The sequence below is a fragment of the Trichechus manatus genome, unplaced genomic scaffold, assembly GCF_000243295.1.
Source record: "Trichechus manatus latirostris isolate Lorelei unplaced genomic scaffold, TriManLat1.0 scaffold00184, whole genome shotgun sequence".
Lineage (NCBI taxonomy): Eukaryota > Metazoa > Chordata > Mammalia > Sirenia > Trichechidae > Trichechus > Trichechus manatus.
Window position 1 is genome coordinate 4,573,427 of NW_004444120.1, and position 24,908 is coordinate 4,598,334.

Genomic DNA, 24,908 nt, shown 5'->3' on the forward strand with positions numbered 1-24,908 from the left:
GTTAAGGGACAATTTTGTAAATATACACAATTATGCAATATTATGTACAATTCTGCAACAACAGTAATAACAACTAAAAAATGTATGTGTGGTTACATAGGTATGTATGCATATATAAGTATAAAAAAGCCCAAAACCAAACCTGTTGCCATCGAGTTGATTCTGACTCATAGTGACCATATACATATATATATATATATATATATATATGCTATTCTACATATATGTATAGTATGGCACATATGAATATATGAATGTGCACATATAGGTGTACTTGTAGCCATATTGTATATACTTGTTCATGTGTGCTGCATATATATTCATATATAAAATAAAGCGCACGGGGCACAGTTACAGTTACTTCCTAGACATAAGCAAACACCTCGCAGTTTACTGAGTTTACTGGGTTTGAGAGCTTAGGGCCATAGTTTTTTGTGGCAACTCAGTCAATTGGTAAATACGGTTCATAAAGAAATTCTTGAAAGCTTGCAAGTGGCCATTTAAGATACAACTATTGGTCTCTACTCGTCTGGAGCAAAAGAGAAAGAAGGAAACCAAAGACTCAAAGAAGAAACTAGTCTACAAGACTAACAGTCTACAGGAACTATGGCCTCACCTCTCCTGAGACCAGAAGAACTAGATGATGCCCAGCTACGACAACCAACCTTTCTGACCAGGGACATAATAGATAGTCTCGGATAGAATGGGAGAAAAATGAAGAACAAAATTCAAATTCCTAAAAAAGGGTCAGACTTACTGGAACAGTAGAGACTAGAGGAACACCCGAGACTATTGCTCTGGGATACGCTTTAAACTTGGAACTCAAACCACCTCCAGAGGTCACCTTTCAGCCAAATGAGTGCTCACAGGTGATACATAAAATAAATAATATCATCTGTGAGTACTGTGCTCCTCTAAATAATCATCTAAATAAAACCGAACAGTAAACATTTACTCTAGATCAAAGATAAGATGGTAAAGGAGACAGCGAAGCTAGATTAATGGAAACAGAACAACCAGAATGAAACGAGAATACTGACATACCGTGAAAACGTAACCAATGGAACTGAATAATACAGAAAATTTAAATGAGAATCTAATTTGCTGTGTAAACTTTCACCAAAAACACAATAAAATATTTAAAAGATTATAAACCTCTGTGTATTTTATATCAAACCAGACTTTCAGATAGTCTCTGCAATAATGATATACTTTCTTAGCAACAAAGAACATCAATGATCCAAGTATCTATCAATTATTCAGCTTTTATTAGGCTGAGAGACAGGATTCACAAATACAATCAAGATATGCAATCTACCCACCACTCAATGTATTTTTAAAACATTATTTCTCTGGAGAAGTTTTGACCATCTGAGTCCCTGTGTGGTGTAAAATAGCTAAGCACTCAACTACTAGCCGAAAGGCTGGCAGTTCTAAACAACCCAGAGGCACCTTGGAAGATAAGACTTGTGATCTGCTTCCGAAAATATACTTGAATATCCCATCATGGAATTTTCTCCATTAAATTACATTTAAATTTCCTATTTATCAAAAGTTACTAAAAGAAATCTTATGAAATTTACCATAACATTCACTGAATGAGGGAAAAAAATATTGTTAATAAGTAATGTTCCTCACATCACCTATCACATACTATACAAAGTTCCCTAAGATAAATATTTTTGAAAATTTTGTAGTGGGAAAAGCATTGTTTATCCTAAGGAACTGATAAAATATATACATCTTCTTTTTTCTAACGATAGCAACTGATCACGTTTTTTTTTCCTCTGACAAGCAGGAACCTCAGACACAAATCTGAAACTCAATCACAGTGTCAACCCTTACACTTCATAAATTTTAATTCTTATCCTGTCTCTTAACTTTGTATTTTATTTCATTATTTAATTTTTAATTTTAACTTTAACTGAGCTGCCTGAATCCATTTTAGAACTAGTTGGGGTACAAAGATATAACTACCAAAGGTACCAAACAAACCCAGTTGCTGTCAAGTCATTTGCAACTCATGGCGACCCCATACGTGTCAGAGTAGAACTGTGCTCCGTGAGGTTTTCAATGGCTGATTTTGGGGAAGTAGATCATCAGGCCTTTCTTCTGAGGAACTTTTAGGTGGACTCGAACCTCCAACCTTTCAGTTAGCAGCCAGCGCATTAACCGTTTACATAACCCAGGAACTGCACTACCCTAATATTTCATAAAGATTATAAAAACTTTAAAAGACTTCGGGATAAGCTGTTCAAAATAAATGACAGGAGGTTATTCTGTATTGTAGTGGCTTGTATGTTGCTGTGATGCTGGAAGCTATGCCACCGGTATTTCAAATACCAGCAGGGTCACCCATGGTGAACAGGTTTCAGTGGAGCCTCCAGACTAAGACAGACCAAGAAGAAGGACCTGGTGGTCTACTTCTGAAAAAACTGGCCAGTAAAAACCTTAGGAAAAGCAGCAGAACAGTCTGATATAGTGCCAGAAGATGAGCCCTTCAGGTTAGAAGGCACTCAAAATACAAGATGAATTGGCACAGTGGCTGCAACAACAGGCTCCACCATAGCAATGACTGTGAGGATGGTGCAGAACCACGTAGTGTTTCGTTCTGTTGCACACAGGGTCGCTATGAGTCGGAACTGACTCGATGGCACCTAACAACAACAAAATATTATATCTTACAGATTTGCAAGTGAAGAAGAGGGAAGTAGTGACTCTGAAATGTTGAATACACTGACCTGCACTTATTCAGTCATTTAATCCATCAATAAATCTACAAACACTTACTTACTGAGTGCCCACAATGTACTAGTTGTGATTCTTAAAAGGGAACATGAATAAAGTTTTATAGTATCACTATATTCTAACTATGAACACACATGAAAAATGTACTCAAGTAGGTTTCTAGATACTTAGCTGTGGAGAACCAGTCTGATTTACAGGAGTTGTTAAAAAAAAAAAAAAAAAGAACTACTAATCTGAAATAATTTATAGAATACTCACATTTCAATGAAATAATTTTTAAATTCAAACCTGATTCTCACCTTATCTACCAAAAATTGAATCTATAATTAAAACTGATTTTCATATACTGGCATTTTCAAAATACATTATTCATTGGTGACTTTTCTTTGTATCCAATTGAATATATTACTGGTACCATTAAAATAATACCTGCATAATTCCTACAAGAATTATTTAAACATTACCACTGTAATCACACTTGAGCAAAAAAAAAAAAAAAAAATTTAAACACTATCTTTTTTAGATTCTATTAAGAAAAGAGTATATTTGAAAAGAAACAAAGGGCATACGACACCTGTGGTAAAGGAGCCTCTGAGGTAGGGAAGTACTAAGGCAAGTTCTCTACCCCACTTCATCTGGAAGATCATTGTCATGGATTGAATTATGTCCCCCCAAAAATGTGTGTATCAATTTGGCTGGGCCCTCATTCCCAGTATTGTGTGGCTGTCCTCCATTTTGTGATTGTAGTTTTATGTTAAAGAGGATTAGGGTGGGATTGTAACACCCTTATTAAAGTCACATCCCTGATCCAATGTAAGGGAGTTTCCCTGGGGTGTGGCCTGCACCACTTTTTGTCTTACAAGAGATAAAGGGAAACGGAAGCAAGCAGAGTGGGGACCTCGTACCACCAAGAAAGCAGTGCTTGGAGCAGAGCGCATCCTTTGGACCTGAGGTTCCTGTACTGAGATGCTCCCAGATCAAGGGAAGACTGATGACAACGACCTTCCTCTAGAGCCGACCCAGAGAGAAAGCCTTCCCCTGGAGCTGGTGCACTGAATTCGGACTTCTAGCCTACTGGACTGCGAGAGAATAAACTTCTCTTTGTTAAAGCCATTCACTTGTGGTATTTCTGTTACAGCAGCAGTAAATGACTAAGACAATCATCCTCACATACTCTTGTTGCCAGTATTTCACCTCCTTTTCTCTTTTCTTTTTTGCATATGACTTGGTCTCTATGTAAACCTTGCTGTGGCTGGGAAACAAAACTGAAAATGTATTCCTATTCTAGTTCCTTTCCTTCTTCCCCACTCCAATTTTCTGTCTCTGCCTATATTGAATTTAGGAGTAAAAATATGACAAAGTAAATGAAATACAGAACTGGAATGCAAAACTAAAATATATTAAGATAAAATGGCAATAATGACAAATAATGAAACGATTTAGTTAAAACATTTAGTTTACATTCAAACATTTCTGTCTAAAGGAAGGTTTGTTTTTATTGGGGAAAGAGAAAGATGGAAATTGTTTTCGTTAAAAGTCACACAGCTGGAAAGATCCCTAGAGAGCATCTGGTACAAACTAACGGAGAGTTTCAAAACAATTCTTCTTTCTCCTTAATTCACAGATTTTGTCAGAAGTATCTTTTATGAGAATAACAGCATAATTAGAAGAGCGTAGTCAATGTCACTTAAATGTGTATGTAAAAAATTTTTTGAAATGGCGTATCTTTGGCTATGTGTATTTTCACCAAAAAAAAAAAAAAAAAAAAAAAGTTGAGTATTTAGAGGGTTAAAATGTTGTGGGGTTGTTAACCAATGTCATAAAACAGCATGTGTGTTACTGTTACATGAGAAACTATCTGTTCTGTAAGCCTTCACCTGAAGTACAATAAAATATTAAAAAAAAAAAAAAAGAAGTATCTTTTAAAAAGGAGCCCTGGTGGTGCTGTGGTTAAGCGCTCAGCTGCTAATCAAAAGGTCGGCAGTTCGAATTCACCAGCCACTCCTTGGAAACCCTATGGGGCAGTTCTGCTATGAGTTGAAACAACTTCACAGCAGCGGGTATGGGTTTGGTTTTTGGATCTTTTAAAAAAAAGAAAAAGGCATCCAAAGACATCTGCGCTGAAAATTACAGACTTGAATTCTACACATCTTTGTTCATCAAAGATAGCTCCATAAAGGAATGACTGGAACTTTACTAAATAACTAACAGATGGAAAATTTAAAGAAGTACGCAGAGGACAATGCAGACGCTGTCAACTCTGTTAGCACTAAAGCAAAGACAATTACCCACAGGTCTCCAAATGGTGCCCATTAAATGTTACCTATCTACATGGCGATTAGGAATTGGCTTAACAGCAACAGCGGCTTCGCCTTGGTCCAGATGGGGCCCTCTTGTGTAAACAGTGTTGAATGTGCATCCATCAGCTGGAGAATACTCTGATGCACTGGATTGCTGAAAGACAGATGGGTAGAGATCGAAGAATCACCAAATATTATCTGAGCACTGAGGTCAGTCAACAAACAATCCTCCATTACACTGTGATCACAATTTTCATTTTCAAGTGATTGATCATTATGCTAATAAATTATGAAGTGAAGGTAATACATTTTTGTCAAAGACCACCTTATAATAAGAAAAGCCATTAACGCAAAGACTAAATCTTCATTCTGGAGATGACCAGGTATAAGCAATAAATTCCATCGTTAGAAATTTCAGTACTAAGCAATTTTGGTATTAGGTAGTCTTGAACAGCTTGTAAAAAATAAAATTGGTGGAAAAAAGCCCTTACCCTTTGCTCTCGCTGTTTAAGAACAGACCTTTGAACTCTAGCAAAGCAAACATTGTCTTAGGAAAATTATCTGCACTCTCTGCATTAAAATTACACCATCCTCGGATTTCTTTCATTTTAGGTACACAGAGCACTGTTTGTAATTTTTTCCTAAATGTCAGCACTATTACATAGTATCAGGTTTACTGTTAAGGGAAACACAAAAAGGTACAAGTACACGGATCTCGATCACCCAAATAAGACCATGCTGGAGTCACTTCTTTTTGTAGTAAACACAATTCAGACATGAGCCTATTGGGTGCTACCAAGAGGGAGAGCTGAGGTCTATGCTCCCTTTGTTCACCACGGCTTTAAAACTATAGAAACAACACACTCAGATTGGAGAAAAACATAGCAAAACAAAACAAAAAAATGACCTAAACATTTTATACTGCTTCCACATGTAAAATGAAGCATGGGAGATTCGTAATAGACACTGAGGCACTGGAAGTCCTGAGATATTTCAATTGTTTATGGATTAACTGGGGAAAATATTTGAAATTAGGATTGTTTTAGAAAAGTCTTGGACATATAGCTACTAACAACAAAGTTGACAGGAGTAGGGCTGATTTTATCCAGAGACGAAATAGGTGGGATGTCCCCACTGAACCAGTGTTGATGTCAAAATATCTATACTATTACTCTTCTAGAATAAACATTAAGATACTCTACTTACACAAATACAAATAAACCATATTTATTCATTTAAATTCTTTGGCTCAATTAATTCAGTTTATTGTTTCCCTAAGAGAACTGAAACACTAAATGAGTAGTAACTTTTTATTAAAGCTGTTATGAAGGGAGGAGATTGTTATGATCACCCACACCTTCTGTCTAGCTCTGAACATAACAAGAGTGAAATCACCGGATCCTGAGAGTCACTGGGCATACCAGAAGGGAGAGAGAAACAATGACAAATGACTAACTGCAATGACTACATGATCTCATTTAAGGTTGCTCCTGGTCCAGAGGAAGTACAGAAGCAGAGGCTTGACACCCATGTTTGTCATTCCCCATCACCTACGCCTGTCAATTCAAAACAAAATCACCAGATCCTGAATTACACAAGTCTGGCACTAAACGTATTTATTATAGCAGTAATACAGTATAATCAAATCTCTCCTCTAGGGATGACTGCATTTTTCATACATTTTAAATCACCATTACTTGGCCGCTTTTTCAACAAAATCTCAAGGCATGAAATCCTCTAGAACTGCCAGCAGGCGTTTATTCATTTCATTTTTTTTTTTTTAAAAAAACTTTTGAAAAAGTACTTAAACCATAAAGTGGGAAATAGTTTATAAAAGGAAAATGATAACTCATTACAAGGAAGCAGTCTCAAAAATTCCTCTTTTAAAATTACTTATTCGGTGAGAGTACACAAATTTACACACTGGAAGTCCAGAATACATCGCTTTCTCTTTAAATACATAAACTGGAAAAAACCCACAGAAATGGATTTCTGAGGCACACATTATAAAGAGGGTGTATTTTCTTATTTAAGATATAAAAACTGTGAGCTGGAAATGTTTATGATTTGAAAACTGTCAGATGTAGCTATAGCAACAGCAAATGTATCATAATTTCATGTCTGATTACATTTTTTCCTCCAGGAAAAAAAGGAAAGGAAAATTCTAGTGATGAGGTCTGAACTATAAAACACAGGCAGAGAAATACGTTTGCAGCCAGTGCTCAGAGCTGTGAGGTCATCTTCTTAATCACCCATTTAGCGAAAAGGGCAGGTATGACATCCACCTCTTGCTTATGTGCAGCCAGATGAAAGAACAACTACATTAGAAAAAAAGTTGTTTTTTTTCCTCAAAGCAGTATGTCTCATTTTTAAAGTTTCCGGAACATAACCAATCTTCTCTAATATTATCATTATTGTCCAGAGAATAGTCCCCCGAGGGAATGATTTTAAGAAATTTAATTTAGATAAATGTTTCTCCTTAAAAGTAAAGCCACAGGATTTGATTTACTATGGTTTGCTAATTCATTCCTTCACATCATGTTTGCCACATTATAAATGCTCATGGTAGTCTGAGAAAATTGCTCTAAGGCATTAAATAAAAGAAACAAACAGGACTTCAAGGAGGATCTAGTCAGCATTTACTTTTTCTTCTTCAAATTAGCCTTCGTTCACCTATTTTCTCAAGTTTTGACCATCCTATCTGGGTTTGGTTCAGCTTTAATCAATGTTTAATTTGTGTTTCTGATAGAAAAGGCACAGAAAAAAAATTTTTTTAGAGAATGTGCAGAAATGACATACCTAATTTCATTCCCTCAATTTGCTCCCCAAATAGATTACACTGTAAAACTTAACTACTGAAAAGACACAATGCATTTTGTAACCACCTCAAGGTGTAATCTTGTTAGAAATGATCGTGTGAGCCTGGGGACTGAAGTGGGGCAGGCACTTTGGTCTTCTAGCCAGGCTGATAGGACTCCAGAGGTTTAGGATGAGGCAAAAAGAGTGAAAAGAAATGGGGCATTCAGGAAAAGAGCGGTTTGGGACAGACTTAGAGTAGCTACAGCCAAGGAACTGACAGGGTCTGACAATGGGAGAGGAAATTAGAAAGAATTAAGTCAAGCGGCAGTAGGGCAATTCCCTGACAAGGGCAGAAAGGACACATTCAAAAGGACTGAGATCACCAGGGTGAGGGCAATAGGGCAGGAGTGGTAGGAGTGAGGGCTGACAGGATATAAGAGAACAAGATGGGTGGGGACAGGCTTTACAGGGAAAGAAACCAACTGTCACAAAATGACAATGAGGTCAGAGAGAAGTAACTTAGGGTAGCAGGAGACGGAAACACCCAGTGATTCTAGAACAATCTTCAGATCAACAAAATGAGAACATACAATGGAATTACTGGAGAACACATAGAGATTTTACACTCTACAAAACGCGACATTAAAACCATCTCACCTCCGTGGATAATCTTTTCATTTCTTGTTTGCGCTGATGTTCTGCTACATTTGCCACAGACTCAGCCAGGTGATAAAGATCTTGTTCCACTGGTGTCCCCATGAAGTTCAGCATTGGCGGCTCCCAACCACTGCGGAACCGTGGAACATACTGTGGAATAAACTGTTCTTTTGGCCACTCTGCTCTATATGCAGACATTGAGAGATATAAACAATAAAATTAAGAGAAGAAATGTATCCACATTCACTCACAACTATCTTTAGAAAGGCTAGCCACACACAAAAAAAAAAACCAATAACCAAAAATGACATGGATGTAATGTCTTCTATCCACCCAAAAAGAGAAAGAAAATGTATTTATACTAATACTAGTGCCAATAAAACGAAGCCAAAGGGAAGACTGGATTCTGCTGCATCAACTGTCACAAAATGAGGAAAAAATGAGGGAGAGGTGACTTAGGGTAGCAGGAGAGGGGAACAGTGATTCTAGAACAATCTTCAGATCAATATTGCCTCAATTCTCCATTAAAACTCAACTTTTCAACTTTAACGTGGGTACAGATTTTTTTAAATTTGTGTAGGACGTGAACTTGTAAGCAGTAGTGTGATTAAGTATTTAGAACATAAACTTCTCTAGTATCTAAAGTAATCTCATATGTCCATCTTTCCCTTCACTCCTGAAAACTTCTGATGCTAGAATATCTTTCAAAAGAGAAACAGCCCATATATTCTTAAGGCTTATGGTTATTTAATTATGAAGTTTTCTAACATGAAACAGATGACTTATTTTATAAATGTATCAGCTAAGTTTTAATCAGTGAAGTCAGGTTAGGACTAATTTGTAATCATAATCATTATCCATTCATTATTTAATGATTCTGAGTGACACCTATTTCTACAAGCTCCTAACCACTCATGAACCACACAAATAACAAACAGGACAGAAACTCATGTCTGCTACAATATGTTGTTTCATCTTTCACATAGGGTTTAATTCTTTATAAATACACTATGATGAAATTATTTTATTCAGATTAGTATGTACCTTCATGATTCCTTTGAACTTTATGAGTCTTTAAATCTGTACATTCATTTCCTAATACTATTAAAAATTTGGATCTGAAATGACCATTTTCTCAAGTCAAAAGCTCATAATATATTTCCTTTTGATGTATTTTTTCAAAGGATTATTAATTTTCTGATTTGAGGTAGAACCCAAAACAAAGAAATGAAGTCTGAGCTAACTTCTGTACCATACTATCTGATAAAGTTAATAAGCTTCATGGCAAAAAGTAAAAATATTCTCCCAGGTTTATCATAAAATCAAAAACTACTAAATTTACTAGATCTAATAAATCTATTTAAACAGCTTTTACACAGTAAGCTATCTAAATAAATATATCTAAAGCATATTCCCAATCTAAAAGCAATGATTACAGTGCTTTTAAAGAATTTTCTGCTCGATAAATCTCCAACAAAAGTAGTTGCCAAACTAAGTCCAAAAAAATAAATGAGAATGCCTTGTGATCTGTTTTGATACGAGAAAAGAAAGAGAAAGAAACTTACGAACGGGCCCATTACTTTTTAGGCAATCCTATTCAAAAGCATCAGAAGACAAACTTCTAATTGACCATAGTGAATGATTTACTATAGGATTGACTGGAAGGGAGAGAAGACATGAAGAAGGCATAATTTATAACAATTTATGCAGGGAGGGGCAATCAAAAGTCCAAATGTGGCACCAGGTAAAGTAGTGAGAAAAATAAAAATATTTGGGTAAATAAGGAATGGAAAAATTATTTATTCGCATATAATGAAATTGGAAATATTTCTGTAACTTGCTTTGCTTATTATTTGTTAATGATTTGTCTTCCACAATTGACAAGCATACAGTTTTTAAAATTAGCCCCTCTTGGGAAATACTAAATAGACAATAGATAAGTGGTATCTTTGGTGAAGGGTATGACAGTACACAATACTGGGGAAGCCAGCACAACTTGTACAAGGAAAGGTCACGGAAGCTCCAAAGACACATCCAAACATCTGCGGGACTGAATTTCTGGGTGGAGGACTGTGGGGACCATGGTCTTGGGGAACATCTAGCTGAATTGGCATAACACAGTTTATAAAGAAAATGTTCTGCATTCTACCTTGGTGAGTAGCATCCGGGGTCTTAAAAGCCTGTGAGTGGCCATCTAAGATACTCCACTGGTCTCACCCCCTCAGGAGCAAGGGAGAATGAAGAAAACAAGATACAAGGAAAAGATCAGTTCAAAGGACTAATGGACCACCATTACCACGGCCACCGGACTGAGTCCAGTATAAATAGATGGTGCCCGGCTACCACCACCAACTGCTCTGACTGAGATCGTAACAGAGGGTCCTGGACAGAGCTGGAGAAAAATGTAGAACAAAACTCTAACTCACAAAAAAAGACCAGACTTACTGGCCTGACAGAGACTGGAGAAACCCTGAGAGTACGGCCCCCGGACACCCTTTTAGCTCAGTAATGAAGTCGCTCCCGAGGTTCACCCTTCAGCCAAAGATTAGACAGCTCCATAAAACAAAATGAGACTAATGGGGCCCAACAGTCCAGGGACAAGGACTAGAAGGCAGGAGGGGACAGGAAAACTGGTAATAGGGAACCCAAGGTCAAGAATGGGCAGTGCTGACATGTCGTGGGGTTGTTAATCGTTGTCATAAAACAATATGTGTACTAACTATTTAATGAGAAACTATTTGTTCTGTAAACCTTCATCTAAAGTACAAAAAAATTTTTTTTAAATAATAAAAAAAAATTATCCCTTCTTTTCCACTTCTACTGTCACTATTCTAGTCCAGGAGAATGGTAATTAATAAGAAATCTCTACCACAGCATTAACAACCCAAGGGGCCTTCCTCCCTCTATTATTTTTTTGTCCTTGTCCTCACATCAACTACTGGACTGATCATTCTAAAACATAGATTGATTATGTCACATTCCCACTCACAAAGTTATTGGTTCTCCACAACCTACAGAACCATGTTCCAACTCCTTTGCACAGCGTTATAAGCCCTTCATAACTCAGCCCTGCCCATCTGTATGACCCAACACCATTCCTCCTCCCTCCCTTCTCCACAATCATCAACTACTCAAAGTCTATATTCCAGCTAAACCCAAACTCATACTCCATTCTCTTGATTTCCCTACTTATGCCTTCATTCATACTTTTATCTCTACTGGGAAGGTCCTTTACCTGCTACGTATTTGTGGGGATCCTTATTCTGCTGAAAGGCAATTTAAGAAAGTACTTATTAACATTAACTCCAGAGCCAGATTGCCTGAGTTCATATCCCAGCTCTGCCGCTTGAGTTATGTGACTTTGAGCAAATCTCTTAACATCTCTGTGCCTCAGTTTTCTCATATGTAAAATGAAGATGACAACAATATTTATGTAAAGTACACGGAAGAGTACACAGAAAATACTGTATAAACACTATGTAAATATTTGCTAGTATTACTATCTTGTGTTGATTTTAAATGCTAGCTCTTCTTTGAAAGCTAACTGCTCTCTCTAAATCCTCTTCCTTCCTGCTCCACCATGCCAATTCAACAGTATTTTGTTTACGGCTCATTCCTGGCACTTATCATGCCTTATATTGCATATACTTCTATCTCCTCCATTATATTTCTAGCTTTTTAAAGGTTTAGACTTTTTCATTCTATAATGCCTAGTCCTTCATAGATAAAATTGTCCAATGACTGTCTCATTAGAGCCATATGAAAAACAAAGAACAATACTTAAAGTATTTTAGGTATCAAATGCCAAACTCATATATGCTGACCTGGCTTTCATCCAAGCGTCTCCCAATGACATCCACAACTGGCGTTCATCAGTGTTGACGGTATAATTTAAGAAATCAATTGTATCCTTATTCAACAGGGGGCTGAGTACTGAGATGGCTAGATCAGGACCTCCTGATGCCTGCACCACCTAAAAAGATAATAAAAACAAATTTAGCAAGAAGATGACTATTGTTTATATATTTCTGAAATGTGTAGACAAAAACCCAAACTATTTTTATATACGCAAATTAAATTTTGATGTTATATGATGCACTACTGAATGAAAAAACAGCTTGTCAAATGTCCTTGCCCAGCCAAATGGTGTCTAATAATCTAAAATGAAAAGTTAACAGTTTAACAACTTTCACATGACTGTATTTTACCTGAAAAACACTGACTGTCCAGAGAATTCCAAGTTAGCTGATTTAACTCTCTCTGATTTTTTATAGGTATCCCTACTGATAAATCTATCATGGCAAACTTGAAAAATGCAGCTTTAGAAATGAATACCATAGAGAAAAACAAGGCTCAAGTTCACAGTTCATGGCTGTGCCTATACAGGCATACAAAGCAAAAGGACCCATGGAGGAAAGGGAGAGAAGAACTGCTACTCTGGATCAAGGGTATTTTTTCCCGGAATTTAATTCTAGGAAACTGCCCTGATTTAATATAGGTAATTTAATGACTAGAGAAACAAATAAACAGGTGCAGCTCTCTGAAAAGCAAAACAAGTGGATTTCAATAACTGCTCAAAATTTACTTCTCAGGAGCGATATCTCGGCTAACGATATGGTAGTTGTCTTCTAGAGCAGAATGAAAAAAAGGGTTCTTTCATAAATACCTCATTGGAGATATGACACAAGAAAGATTTTTTTAATGGTTCCAGACCAAGCGTCAATCTCCCTCCAGTCATCCTGATGTTCTGAGGATACTACACTGTTTTATACCTCCTTTGTGCCTTTGCATATGATGTTCCCAGTTGCCCAGGAGGCCCTTCCTCCACCTTTCAGAACTCTACTCAGGTATTACCTCTTCTGGGAAACCTTTCCTAAGGCCACAGTGTGACTATGATGCATCCCCCCTACCCATGTTCTCAAAACAATTTATGCATGTCAGTAACACATTGCATTGTAATTTATGGCTTATTTTTCAGTTTCCCCTCCCTTCAGAGCTTGAACCAAGGTTTATTTGGACTGTAAAAGACACAGTGTTTGGGGAATGAATGAAGATAAATGAAAGAAAAGATGAAGGATATAGGAGATAAACTGACTTTATTTGAGAAGAAACCTACCCAGACCAATTGGCACAGTAATTTTTAAATTTCCAGCTCCGTGAGCACTTCCAGTGAATAATCAGAGATGACTAAGAGGGAAACCTAAGGGGGCAAAGTAAAGGTGTAGAGGAAGATTAACATTTTGGTTCAACAGAGGGAATTAAACTAAAAAAAAAAAAAACGTAAATAAGAGGCCATGGGAGATATTTCCCTCCCAAGAATGCGAGTAGGCATGTGTGAATGCATGTATCCTGTGTGTATGCTGTGTGTATACATGCTGAGTGTAGAAGGGAAGGACCTATAAGCTTTAAAGCCACTAAATTTTGCCTGGCCTATGGTACGTCCTTAATAAATGTTGCTTTCCATTCCCTCGTCCAAGTAATATGTCTGGGACCCTGTAGGCAGAACACTGAACGGAGCACCAAAAGTATTATGCCTGGTATTATGGACTGAATTGTGTCCCCCAAAAATCTGTATCAACTTGGCTAGGCCATAATTCCCAGTACTGTGTGACTGGCCACCATTTTGTCATCTAATGTGATTTTCCTATGTGTTGTAAATTCTATCTCTATGACGTTAATGAGGCAGAATTAGAGGCAGTTATGTTAAAGAGGCAGGACTCAATCTACAAGATTAGGTTCTATCTTGAGTCAATTTTTTTGAGGTACAGAAAAGAAAATCGAGCAGAAAGACAAAGGGATGACATTACCACCAAGCAAGAAGAGCCAAGAGCTTGCACGTTCTTTGGACGTGGGGTCCCTGCACTAAGAAGCTCTTAGACCAGGGGAGATTGATGACAAAGACCTTCCCCAAGAGCTGACAGAGAAAAAGCCTTCCCCTGGAGCTGGCACCCTGAATTTGGACTCGTAGCATACTAGACTGGGAGAGAATAAATTTCTCTTTGTTAAAGCCGTCCACTTGTGATATTTCTGCTATAGCAGCACTAGATAACTAAGACCAAATCCAAAACTAAATCCGTTGCCATCAAGTCAATTCCAACTCATAGCGGCCCCATATACTGAGACAGAGACCATTAATAGAGTTATTTCTGAGAAAGGCAAAGATAAAATAAATGAATGTTTTCAGAAACATGGTCTAATCACAAAGACTAATTTGTGCATGTTAAGAAAAGCAGTTCCACCATTTTATAGCTATACTTTGTGGAATGAATAGATACTTACTTATTGTCTATAAAAGAGTGCAAAAAGAATGAGAGGTGGCAAAAATGGCTTTTTAAATAATGCTTCCTAATATTCAAACTAAAATGGTATCAAATGTGTTAAAGAATATAAATTTTGTTAATGAGTTAGCACTGATTTCTTTGAATATGTATAGCCTTTATCTAATTTTAAAAAGAGCTTATATAGCAATAATTATTTACCAATAGGAAGAAAAGTAGAAATCGGATGCTCTATACATAGCCACAATTATTCACCAATAGGAAGGGAAGTAGAAATTGGATGCTCTATATATAGCAACAACAAACTGAACCATTTGTAAACGACTGTTGTAGTCCTGGACTTTCATCTCCTAATCTCTTATTGCCCAGCTTCTGACATTTATGCTGACAGTGTTACTTACTTTCCTATGTTTATAAAGCCAATAAGCATTTAATATTCTCCTTCAGGCCTTGTCTAGTTACCCCCGAGGAAAGAACAATGATATCTATCCCTTTCTGCTACTTGGCTTCTCTGCTTTTTTCCACTTTTTCTGATAGTCAAGTAAAATTCTGAGAAAAACTGAATTTGCTCCAGTTTTGATAAATATTAAAGAAGTCATGGCCATAGTCTTCATATGCTTCAAATCAAAATTACTGAAATTTAGTTGCTTTATATGACTATCATTCCTTTTTTAAAAAGTCACAGAAATGATACACAGTGTAATTATATAACACTAACAATTATCACCACTACTATTTTCCTATAATAATTTTTTATAGGGTAAATCATTTATACTGCTCCATACATTCCTCCTGCCTTAACTCATAAAATAGGAAACTCTTTCTTACTAGAAGTACTTAAAAGAAAGAGATTCTGCCCTCTTTCCACCCCTCTCTCCCTTGTTCTCCCTTATGGAAAGTGTGTGTGAGGCCCACATGGGTTCCATCTGCTTTCTGCAGTCATGCTTTTCCCCAACCCCGGCACTTTTCTGTGTGTACTCTTAAATAATATTCCATCTTGTAAGCTTGGAAAAATCACGATTACACTATATGCAAATATAGGAAATGTAAAACAGGGAAGAAAATATAGTATTATACCTATTTTATTAAACGTATAAGGGAAGAACGTACCTGGATACTGAAAACCTAGAAAATGGAGACATGTACCTAGGGTCATGAGCATGACACATGTGGTATAGAACTTTTGATCAATAAAGACATGGAACTATCCAGCAATTATACAAAGATAATTGCTCCCAACGCACCATTGTGTTAGCTTCAAAAATTATACCTCATGCAAATACAGATCATACCTGTATGAGAAGGAGTTTTCTGGGGGAACAATTATATTTTGTACATATCTCCATACCTGTCATACAGTAGGCATGCCAAAAACTGCTAGTTGTTCCACAGTATCCATTCTCCTCACCTTTCTTTTAGACAGAGAACTCCCTACATTTTAGATGGGCACATAACACTCAGCTGGAGTCTATTCCTTTGCAGTCAGGTGTGGGCATATGAGGAATTATGTGGGTATAACTGATGCCAATTGGGTATCACCAGAAATATCTGTTTCAGTTCAAAGTTACCTTCTTAAAGACAAAACTATTTGCCCTGGACTCTTTCATTGCCTTTGTATGGCTGTTACAAAGACATAGAGGGAAACCAACTTTCACCACGGAGATACTTTATACAGTTCCTTAATTCTTCCTCTTGGAAATATTGTCTTCATTTGACTTCCAAAATACCACATTCTCCTTGTTCTTCCACCTCACTCACCCTCTTCTCAATCTTCCTTGGTAGTTCCTTATCTTCTAGCCATTCTCCTAACACTGAAATTCCCCAGGGCTCAACCAGTCCTTGTTCCTCTTATTTACAAACATTCCCTTGGTAATCTCACCCAATTCTCAGCTTTAAATACTTCCTATAGACAGATGATTTTTAAATTCATATCTTCAGGCCTGATTTCTCCATTGAACTTGAAATCCATAAATTCAACTACCTATTTACACTTCTCCATCTGGATATAACTCCACTTTGACATTTCTAAAACTGAATTCCTTATCTTCTTCCAAAAACTTGTCCTACCCACAGACTTTCCCATTGCTGTTAATAATTACTCCATCCTTCTGGTCTTAGGCCTTGAAAGAATCCTTGACTTCTATAGCTTTTACATACCCAATCAGTAAATCTTGTTACTTCTATGGTCTATAACCAGAATCTGACTTCTCACCATGTCCAGTGCTCCTGGTCCAAGCACCATAATCTTCCGAATAGCCACCCCAACCTCTCCTTCCCTCAAGTTTCTAAACATCTCTGCTAGAGTAATCTTTTTCTGCTGAAAATCCTCCAACTGTCAAAGGCCTTAGGATCACTTACAAGGACAAACATGATATGTCCTCTTGTTACCTTGCTGAGCTCCTTCTAATATCCTCCGGCCCACTCTGTTCTAGTCACAATACCTATGTATTTCAAGAACATACCTTGCATATTACCACCTCAGAGCATTTACATTAGAGCTATTCTCTGACCGGAATTCTCTTCCCTGAGAAGTCCACATGACTCACCCTGTACTTCCTTTGCTCAAATGACACCTTCTTGGTAAGGTATTTCCTTGACCACCCTATTTAAAAGTGTAACACCCCAAAACACAAGCACACACACTCACACACACTCACATGCACACAGACACCCATGCACACACTCTGGGCACTCCTCATTTCCCTTCCCTGCTGTGCTTTCAACACAGCATTCATCTTTTAGCAAAATGTATTATTTATGCAGTTATTTAGGTTATTGGCTGCTCCTCCACAGTACAATCTAAGTTTTAAGAGGGTAAGGATTTTTGTTTATTTTGTTTCTGATGAGCTACTGCAGTGCCAAGTACATAGCAGCTCTCAATAAATATTTGTTAAGTAACTAAAGTAATACATAATTGACTGAATGAGAGACAGTCCAGGAGATGAAAAGAATCTGGGTTTCTGAATAACTTCACGGAGCACAGCTAGCCAGACATCCCTAGGCCACTCACGACTAGCCTATTTTGTGAGAAAGAGAAAAATTTCTATATTATTCTAGTCACTGAATATTTTATACTAGTGTATACTGAAACACTAGTATCCAATACATTTTTATTTCTTTTCATTTCCCTAGCTCTGTCAAGGACATCAGTTTCCTCATCTATAAGATGTTTGAACCAGATGATATCTTTTAAAGTTCTTTTCAGCTTCCAAATTCCACATTCTCAATGGCAAGAGAAATAGTACCTATTACAGTTTATGAAGAAAACCTGTGTCGATAATCCAGCCCTTGGGGTTAAAAAACATACTAAGAACGATTATTGCCTTAAATTAAAAAAATCTTACCATATTTAATGGAGTGAACAAAAAGTGAACCAAATCTGCAGCACTGGGGTTCTGGATATGACACTTCAATTTGGCCTACAACATTGAAAAAATAGACAATTTTTACAACTTGTGCTACTATGATGTAATTCAGCAGAGAAAGACACTCAAAAAGGTCCAAAACATACTCATCATACTTGGCAGAGTCAGATTAGGAAAGTTTATTTAGAAAAAAAAAAATTGAGTCAGTATTTTTTGACTAAGTTTCTTAGATATACATATTTTACAAATTGTTGTTCTAATAAAAGGCAAATCAAAACATACATAAAAACCTACAAAAATAATTTCATCTCTTAATTTAATCAGGATAACCTGGCTAGACTTTGGTATTTTTTCATCTGGACTTTTTAATTATATATGAATCACTTTCACTTACCAGGAGGTTAAATCCATGTTTAAACTTTTGGAAACAGTCAAAAAATTCATCAGGAGCTGGGGGTTTTGCCCGCAGTGTTAAAACACCCTCTAGTGAAATAAATGGGGGTAGGGAGTAAATAAGAGCAAAGTTCAAAGAAAATCTACTAAATGAAAGAAAAAGAAAAAAAAACACATTTATGCCTGTAAAGTTTGATGACTGCATCAGATATTCAGCTCCCTAGCTATTCTACCATATTTCCTAGTCTGATTATAACAAATTAAGAAGATGAATGTTTGAAAAGGACTCCTCTACCCTTTAGCAGAGGAGTCCCTGGGTAGTACAAACAGTTAATGCACTCAACTGCTCATAGAAAGGTTGGAGGTTCAAGTTCACACAGAGGCACCTGGGAAGAAAGGCCTGGTTATCTACCTCCAAAAGATCAGTCACTGAAAACCCTATGGAGCACAGTTCTACTCTGGGACACACATGTGGTCACCATGAATCAGAGTCAACTCGACAGGCGGCTATTTTTTAACCCTTAAAAAAACACCAAAAACCAAACCCACTGCCATCAAGTTGATTCCAACTCATAGCAAACCTACAGGACAGAGTACAACTTCCCCATAGGGTTTCCAAGGAGCGGCTGGTGGATTCAAACTGCCAGTCTTTTGGTTAGCAGCTGAGCTCTTAACCACTGCGCCACCAGGGCTCCTTTTAACCCTAGGCATGATGAATTACTCAAGTCAATTCCATAAATGCACACTGTATCTCTTCCACGTGCTAGGGATTGTGTTTATCATTGTGAAGATTATAAAGATGAGTAAAGTACAGGCTCTGCCCTTAAAGGCCTTAAAATCTGATAGAAGAGGTGAATCAGTAAATAAAAAACATAGATGTACCAAGTAACTGTTATGCAAAGAGACTGTATCTGGTTGCGAGATAGGGAAATGTATACCTAAAAGATGTTTCATGGGTAAAATAGCTTTTAAGATGAAATCTGAAAGTTTTGTTCCAGGGCAGGTTGGTAGGAAAAACACCATGGCTGAATAAAAACAGCATGCGCATAAACATGCAAAAAGCAAACTGCGTGTACATGACACAACCAACATAAAAGCAGAGAAACATGAGCACGGAAAGGTAGTTCAAGGTTACACTGGATGACCTTGACTGCCAGAGTGAAGAGCTGGACTTAAATCAACAGAATATAGAATTAACATTATACAGCAGAAAAATGAAATGACTATCTTAGACCTTTAAGATGGCTGTCCTCACAGCAGGACTATAGGCTTTTAGGAAACAGTGTAGGCTTGATGACTTAGGAAGCCGGGTAAAAAATGATATTTTGAACTGGGATGCTGGCTATACAAATGAAAAGAGAAAAACTGGATGCAGGAGACATTGAGAAAACAGAACTGATGTTAGCTATAAGCTAGAGGGAGCCCTGGTGGCACAGTGATTAAAGTGCCCGGCTGCTAACTAAAAGGTCAGCGGTTTGAACCCACTAGCCCTTCCTCAGGGAAAAAGATGTGGCAGTCTGCTTTATAGCCTTGGAAACCCAGCAGGGCAGTTCTACTCGATCCTATAAGGTCACTATGAGTTGGAAGCAACTTGACAGCAGTAAGTTTTTGGTTTATAAGCTAGAGAATGAAATCATAGAAGAATCTGTGGTTTTGAATCTCGGTGACCAGATCACTGTACCCTTCATAAAGAATATAGGAATAAGTGGTTTGAGACATCAGGAAGCAACAGTATTCAATTTTAGAATATGTAGAGAGAGAGGCACTTCCAGATTTACACATCTAGAAGACAAAGCTACAGGTCACATGCTTAGAATGTAGCTATGAGCTAGAGAAAAATTTGGAAGTTATCTGTAATGTAAGGAATATTTACTATGGTTTATATATTTCAATCTATGCCATTTTGCCATAGGAAGTATGAAAATTAGTTCTATGATTATAATTTTATAGAGGCTATTTTTAATAGCTGAACTGCAACTTACTTAAAAGTTACTTGTACGTGACTTTGTATGTGACCTGAATGTGCTTTTTGGAATTTTCTGATAAAAAAATTCAAATCCATTCAGATTCCCAATTTTTTGAGAAAATGCACTCCTTTAACAAAATAATGAGGCTCTATATTAATAAAGTAAATATAAATATGAGAAGGGTAAAGCTATGACTTTAACAGATTTTATGATCACCAAGACAAACTACAGCCAGATGGTCACCAACTGACTCTCAGAATCCCTGTAATCCTACAGCTTTCCTCACTGCAGCCAACTCAGAACCACAATGGAGTCTTCCCTGGATACATTTTGACCTTTGTATAAATCTCTCTTGCTGCCCCAAAACTAAAAATGTTACCTTGGTTCCACTGTCAATGGAGTTTTGCTGAGCAGTTCACAAGGGCAAAAAGCACTGTAGCACTAGAGTTAACGGTCTTTAGAAGATTTAAAAACAAAAAAACATCCAACTTACCTCCTGGTCCTTTCTTTTTGCTTTTCTTAGTCTTCTTCCTTTTAGAAAGCTCAGAAAATGCTTCAGCTGCTTTTTGGAGTTTTGTGACAAAAAATTCAATGTCATCCAAAACATGGTTTAAAATTTGCTAGAATTAGAAATTATAGAATAAAACATAAACAAAAATAAAACTAGTTTTGCCTTGGCTGTATACTATTAGTAAAACATAAACCAAAAAAAAAAAAATAAAACCAACTCCCACAGGCAAATTTCAATTTTATCACTAATTCTAAGAAAAAGCATTGAACTAAATATACCTGTAGCTAAAGTCTGACATTTACAAATTTCTCTAGCTTAATTTTGCTCTCCTTTCAATGCCACAAAGAAAGCACTCACAATATCTACTCAGATTATTAATTATTTTCAATTACCTCTAATTTTTTCATAGTGTTCTCCCACACAATGTTAGGGAAATAAAGTTCTAAGAATCATTTTGTTGGAAGAGCACTGAGCTTTTTGTTTTCCTAATAAACGTTCCAATAAAGCACTGACAGAATTATTTTCTTGGAATAAAAGGTATACAGAAAATTGTCATAACCAAACAAACTTGTAACTAACCTGCCACAACAGCCTTTAATAAAAGTCTCTACATGGTAAAACAGAATTAATGACGCAGTACATTTTGAGGGATCCTTGGACCTAAGTTGATTTTTTCCAATATGTGTGAAAAGTAACATTTTTCTAACTGAAAGACTAGAAATTTGAATTACATAAGCTTTTGAGTTATAACCAGTAATAATGTGATATAAAAATTAAACTTTAAATTCCTTTATGTATTTGTTTCTATATGAGTATAGTCCAAAATGGCAACATGAATATACTATAAAAAATAATTATATTAACATGATATTCTATGATCATATCACAGGACACTGTTATTCTGCAAATAAACTACTATGGAAAAATACAGATAAATATTGCCTTGTCCTTTATAAAGCATTAAAATTTACATATCTAGTCTAAAAAAATGCCACTTAACTTTTGTCTTTCAGACATACTAAAACATATTTTTAATAAATGTCAAGAATACATATATTCCAATTATAAATTACAAACTATGAGAAAAGAAAAACTGAACCACCCTTCAAATTTGGTAATTTAAATTCTTTTGTAAACTAGTTAATATGCTAGTTCTTTTATTAAAACCCTGTATACTGATTAAACGTTGGCATAAAGGCAAAAATAGTCAAGAAAAAAAGAGTAACTCAAAGGGCATTAACAACCACTGGAAGTAGAAAATATAGCATCCATAAAACATCTTTTTTTTTCAATCAACGGTGTTTTCCCCGTGAATTTTTTTTTCTCTTTAAAAAAAAAACCCTGTCCTAAAGAGAGCTATTGCACTTACCACATCTCTGTCAATCCTGGCTGCTGTCATCTCTGGTGTTTCTTCCTGCTCATGATACTGCCTTGGCTTCTCATCTAAAGAAAGGGGAAGCAGAAGTCTTCCAACTTGTTGCTTAAGAGATTATAATCTAGGTAATTAAGCATGAGAATAGGCTCGAACAGGGTACCATTTGCAAATGGGAACACCCCATGTGGATGGATACATAAATGAGAAATGTGGTCATCATCCACGCCATGCATTCTTGTCATCCCTAACAGAAGCATCTGCGCAGAGCTAAAATGACTTTCCCACCTTTACCAAGTTGATTTACCTTATCATTTCCCCTCTATTATCTCTCTCCCTGTGTTGGTTACCTGTGGAACCAACTCTCCAAGCCAAAAAAAAAAAAAAACCCAAACCCACTGCCATCGAGTCAATTCCAATTTATAGTGACCCCTGGTGATGCAGTGGTTGAGAACTAAGGTTGCTAACTGAAAGGTTGGCAGTTCAAATCCACCAGCCACCCCTTGGAAACTATGGGGCAGCTCTACTCTGTCCTACAGGGTCGCTATGAATCGGAATCAACTTGACGGCAATGAGTTTGGTTTTGGGTTTAGAACAGAGTAGAATTGCCTCGTAGGGTTTCCAAGTGTGTAAATCCTTATGGAAGCTGACTTCCCACATCTTTCTCACTCAGAGAGGCTGGTGGTTCAAACTGCAGACCTTCTGGTTAGCAGTCTAGCTCTTAACTACTGCACCACCAGGGCTCCTTGCCCCAATCCTTAAACAAAACAAAAAAAAAACTAAACCCATTGCCATTGAGTCAATTCTAACTCACAGCGACGCTACAGGACAGAAAAGAACTACCCCAGAAGGTTTCCAAGGCTGTAAATCCTTATGGAAGCAGACTGCCACATCTTTCTCCCATGGAATGGCTGGTGGGTTCCAATTGCCAACTTTCTGGTTAGCAGCTGAACACTTAATCCCTTGCACCATCAGAGATCAGTACCCTTTAATTCCCACACAAGAAAGGAATACAAACTAGTATTTGAGCATCTTCTTTTTAAAAAGTAGCCAACTAAGTTCTAATGCACTAAAGCTATTAATTTTATACATTTTATACATTCCAACATTGTGATTACAATAAAGCTTTGAAGTTCTGATAGTCAAGTGCTTCTTATAATGCTAGTTATAATTAAGATTAAAACCCACAGTGTTTGGCTTATTAGTTTGCAACCATGCGCTTTAAAAGCAGACATACTTACAGGAGTTGGGAAATGAAGGAATAAATATCTTAAGAGCATTCAAAATGTCAAGTTAGCTGTCATGGATTGGACTGTGTCCCCCCAAAAATGTGTGTATCAATTTGGCTAGGCCATGATTCCCAGGGTTGTGTGGTTGTCCTCCATTTTGTGATTATAATTTTACGTTAAAGAGGATTAGAGTGGAATTGTAACACCACCCTTACCCAGGTCACATCCTTGATCCAATGTAAAGGGAATTTCCCTGGCGTGTGGAAGAGATAAAAGAAAAGGGAAGCAAGCGGAGAGTTGCGAACCTCATACCACCACGAAAACAATGCCAGGAGCAGAGCGTGTCCTTTGGACCTGAGGTTCCTGCGCAGAGAAGCTCCCAGACCAGGGGAAGATTGATGACACGGACCTTCCTCCAGAGCCGGCAGAGAAAGCCTTCCCCTGGAGCTGATGCCCTGAATTTGGACTTGCAGCCTACTGGACTGAGAGAGAATAAACTTCTCTTTGTTAAAACCATCCATTTGTGGTGTTCCTGCTAGAGTAGCACTAGATGACTAAGACATCAGCTCAGCTGGCTACAGTATGATGCTAATCATGAGGTCATCATCATGAACTCCTTCCTGATATTAATCAGTTAACACTATTACTAAACACAGAAAGTTGCTACATAGATTTCACAGAAAGTTAAATAAAAACTATGGACAGAACAAGAGAAATGTATCATCACTAACAGAAATACAACTCATGACATATCATCATGACTCAGGATATTCAATACAGAGAACTGCAAAAAATACTGAAAACTCTGTATTGATATGCCTCCTCAATGCCTAACTTTCTCATAAATTGAACACTTGAAAAGAAGGAAAAAAACAGAAGAAATCACTGAGTCTTATGAAATCTAATTAGTGGCTGTTAAATACTTTCAGATAATTAAAATTTATACATATGGAATCTTGCTCATGAGGAACCTGTACATAGACTAAGAGGCAGTCATTCGAACAGAACGAGGGGAGACTTTGTGGTTTAAAGTCAGGAAAGGTGTGTATCAGGGTTGTATCCCCTTCACCATACTTATTCAATCTGTATGCTGAGCAAATAATCCAAGAAGTTGGACTGTCTGAAGAAGAACAGGGCATCAGGATTGGAGAAGACTCATTAATAGCTTGTGTTATGCAGATGACACAACCTCGCTTGCTGAAAGTGAAGAGGACTTGAAGCACTTACTGATGAAGATCAAAGACCACAGCCTTCAGTATGGATTACACAAAAATCTTCACAACTGGACC

General features: G+C 37.0%; 1 protein-coding gene across 1 annotated transcript in view; it reads right to left on the reverse strand.

Annotated features, from left to right (window-relative positions):
• Positions 1-24,908, reverse strand: part of EPS8 (EGFR pathway substrate 8, signaling adaptor) — a 125,824-nt gene that overhangs the window by 34,683 nt on the left and 66,233 nt on the right. The window contains exons 9-15 of the mRNA XM_004387348.2: positions 22,388-22,461; positions 21,001-21,127; positions 18,542-18,630; positions 18,127-18,201; positions 12,329-12,477; positions 8,505-8,688; positions 5,072-5,202 (exon numbers count right to left, since the gene is read on the reverse strand). Coding sequence (XP_004387405.1) covers positions 5,072-5,202; positions 8,505-8,688; positions 12,329-12,477; positions 18,127-18,201; positions 18,542-18,630; positions 21,001-21,127; positions 22,388-22,461 — 829 coding nt within the window. The remainder of the gene's footprint in view (positions 1-5,071; positions 5,203-8,504; positions 8,689-12,328; positions 12,478-18,126; positions 18,202-18,541; positions 18,631-21,000; positions 21,128-22,387; positions 22,462-24,908) is intronic.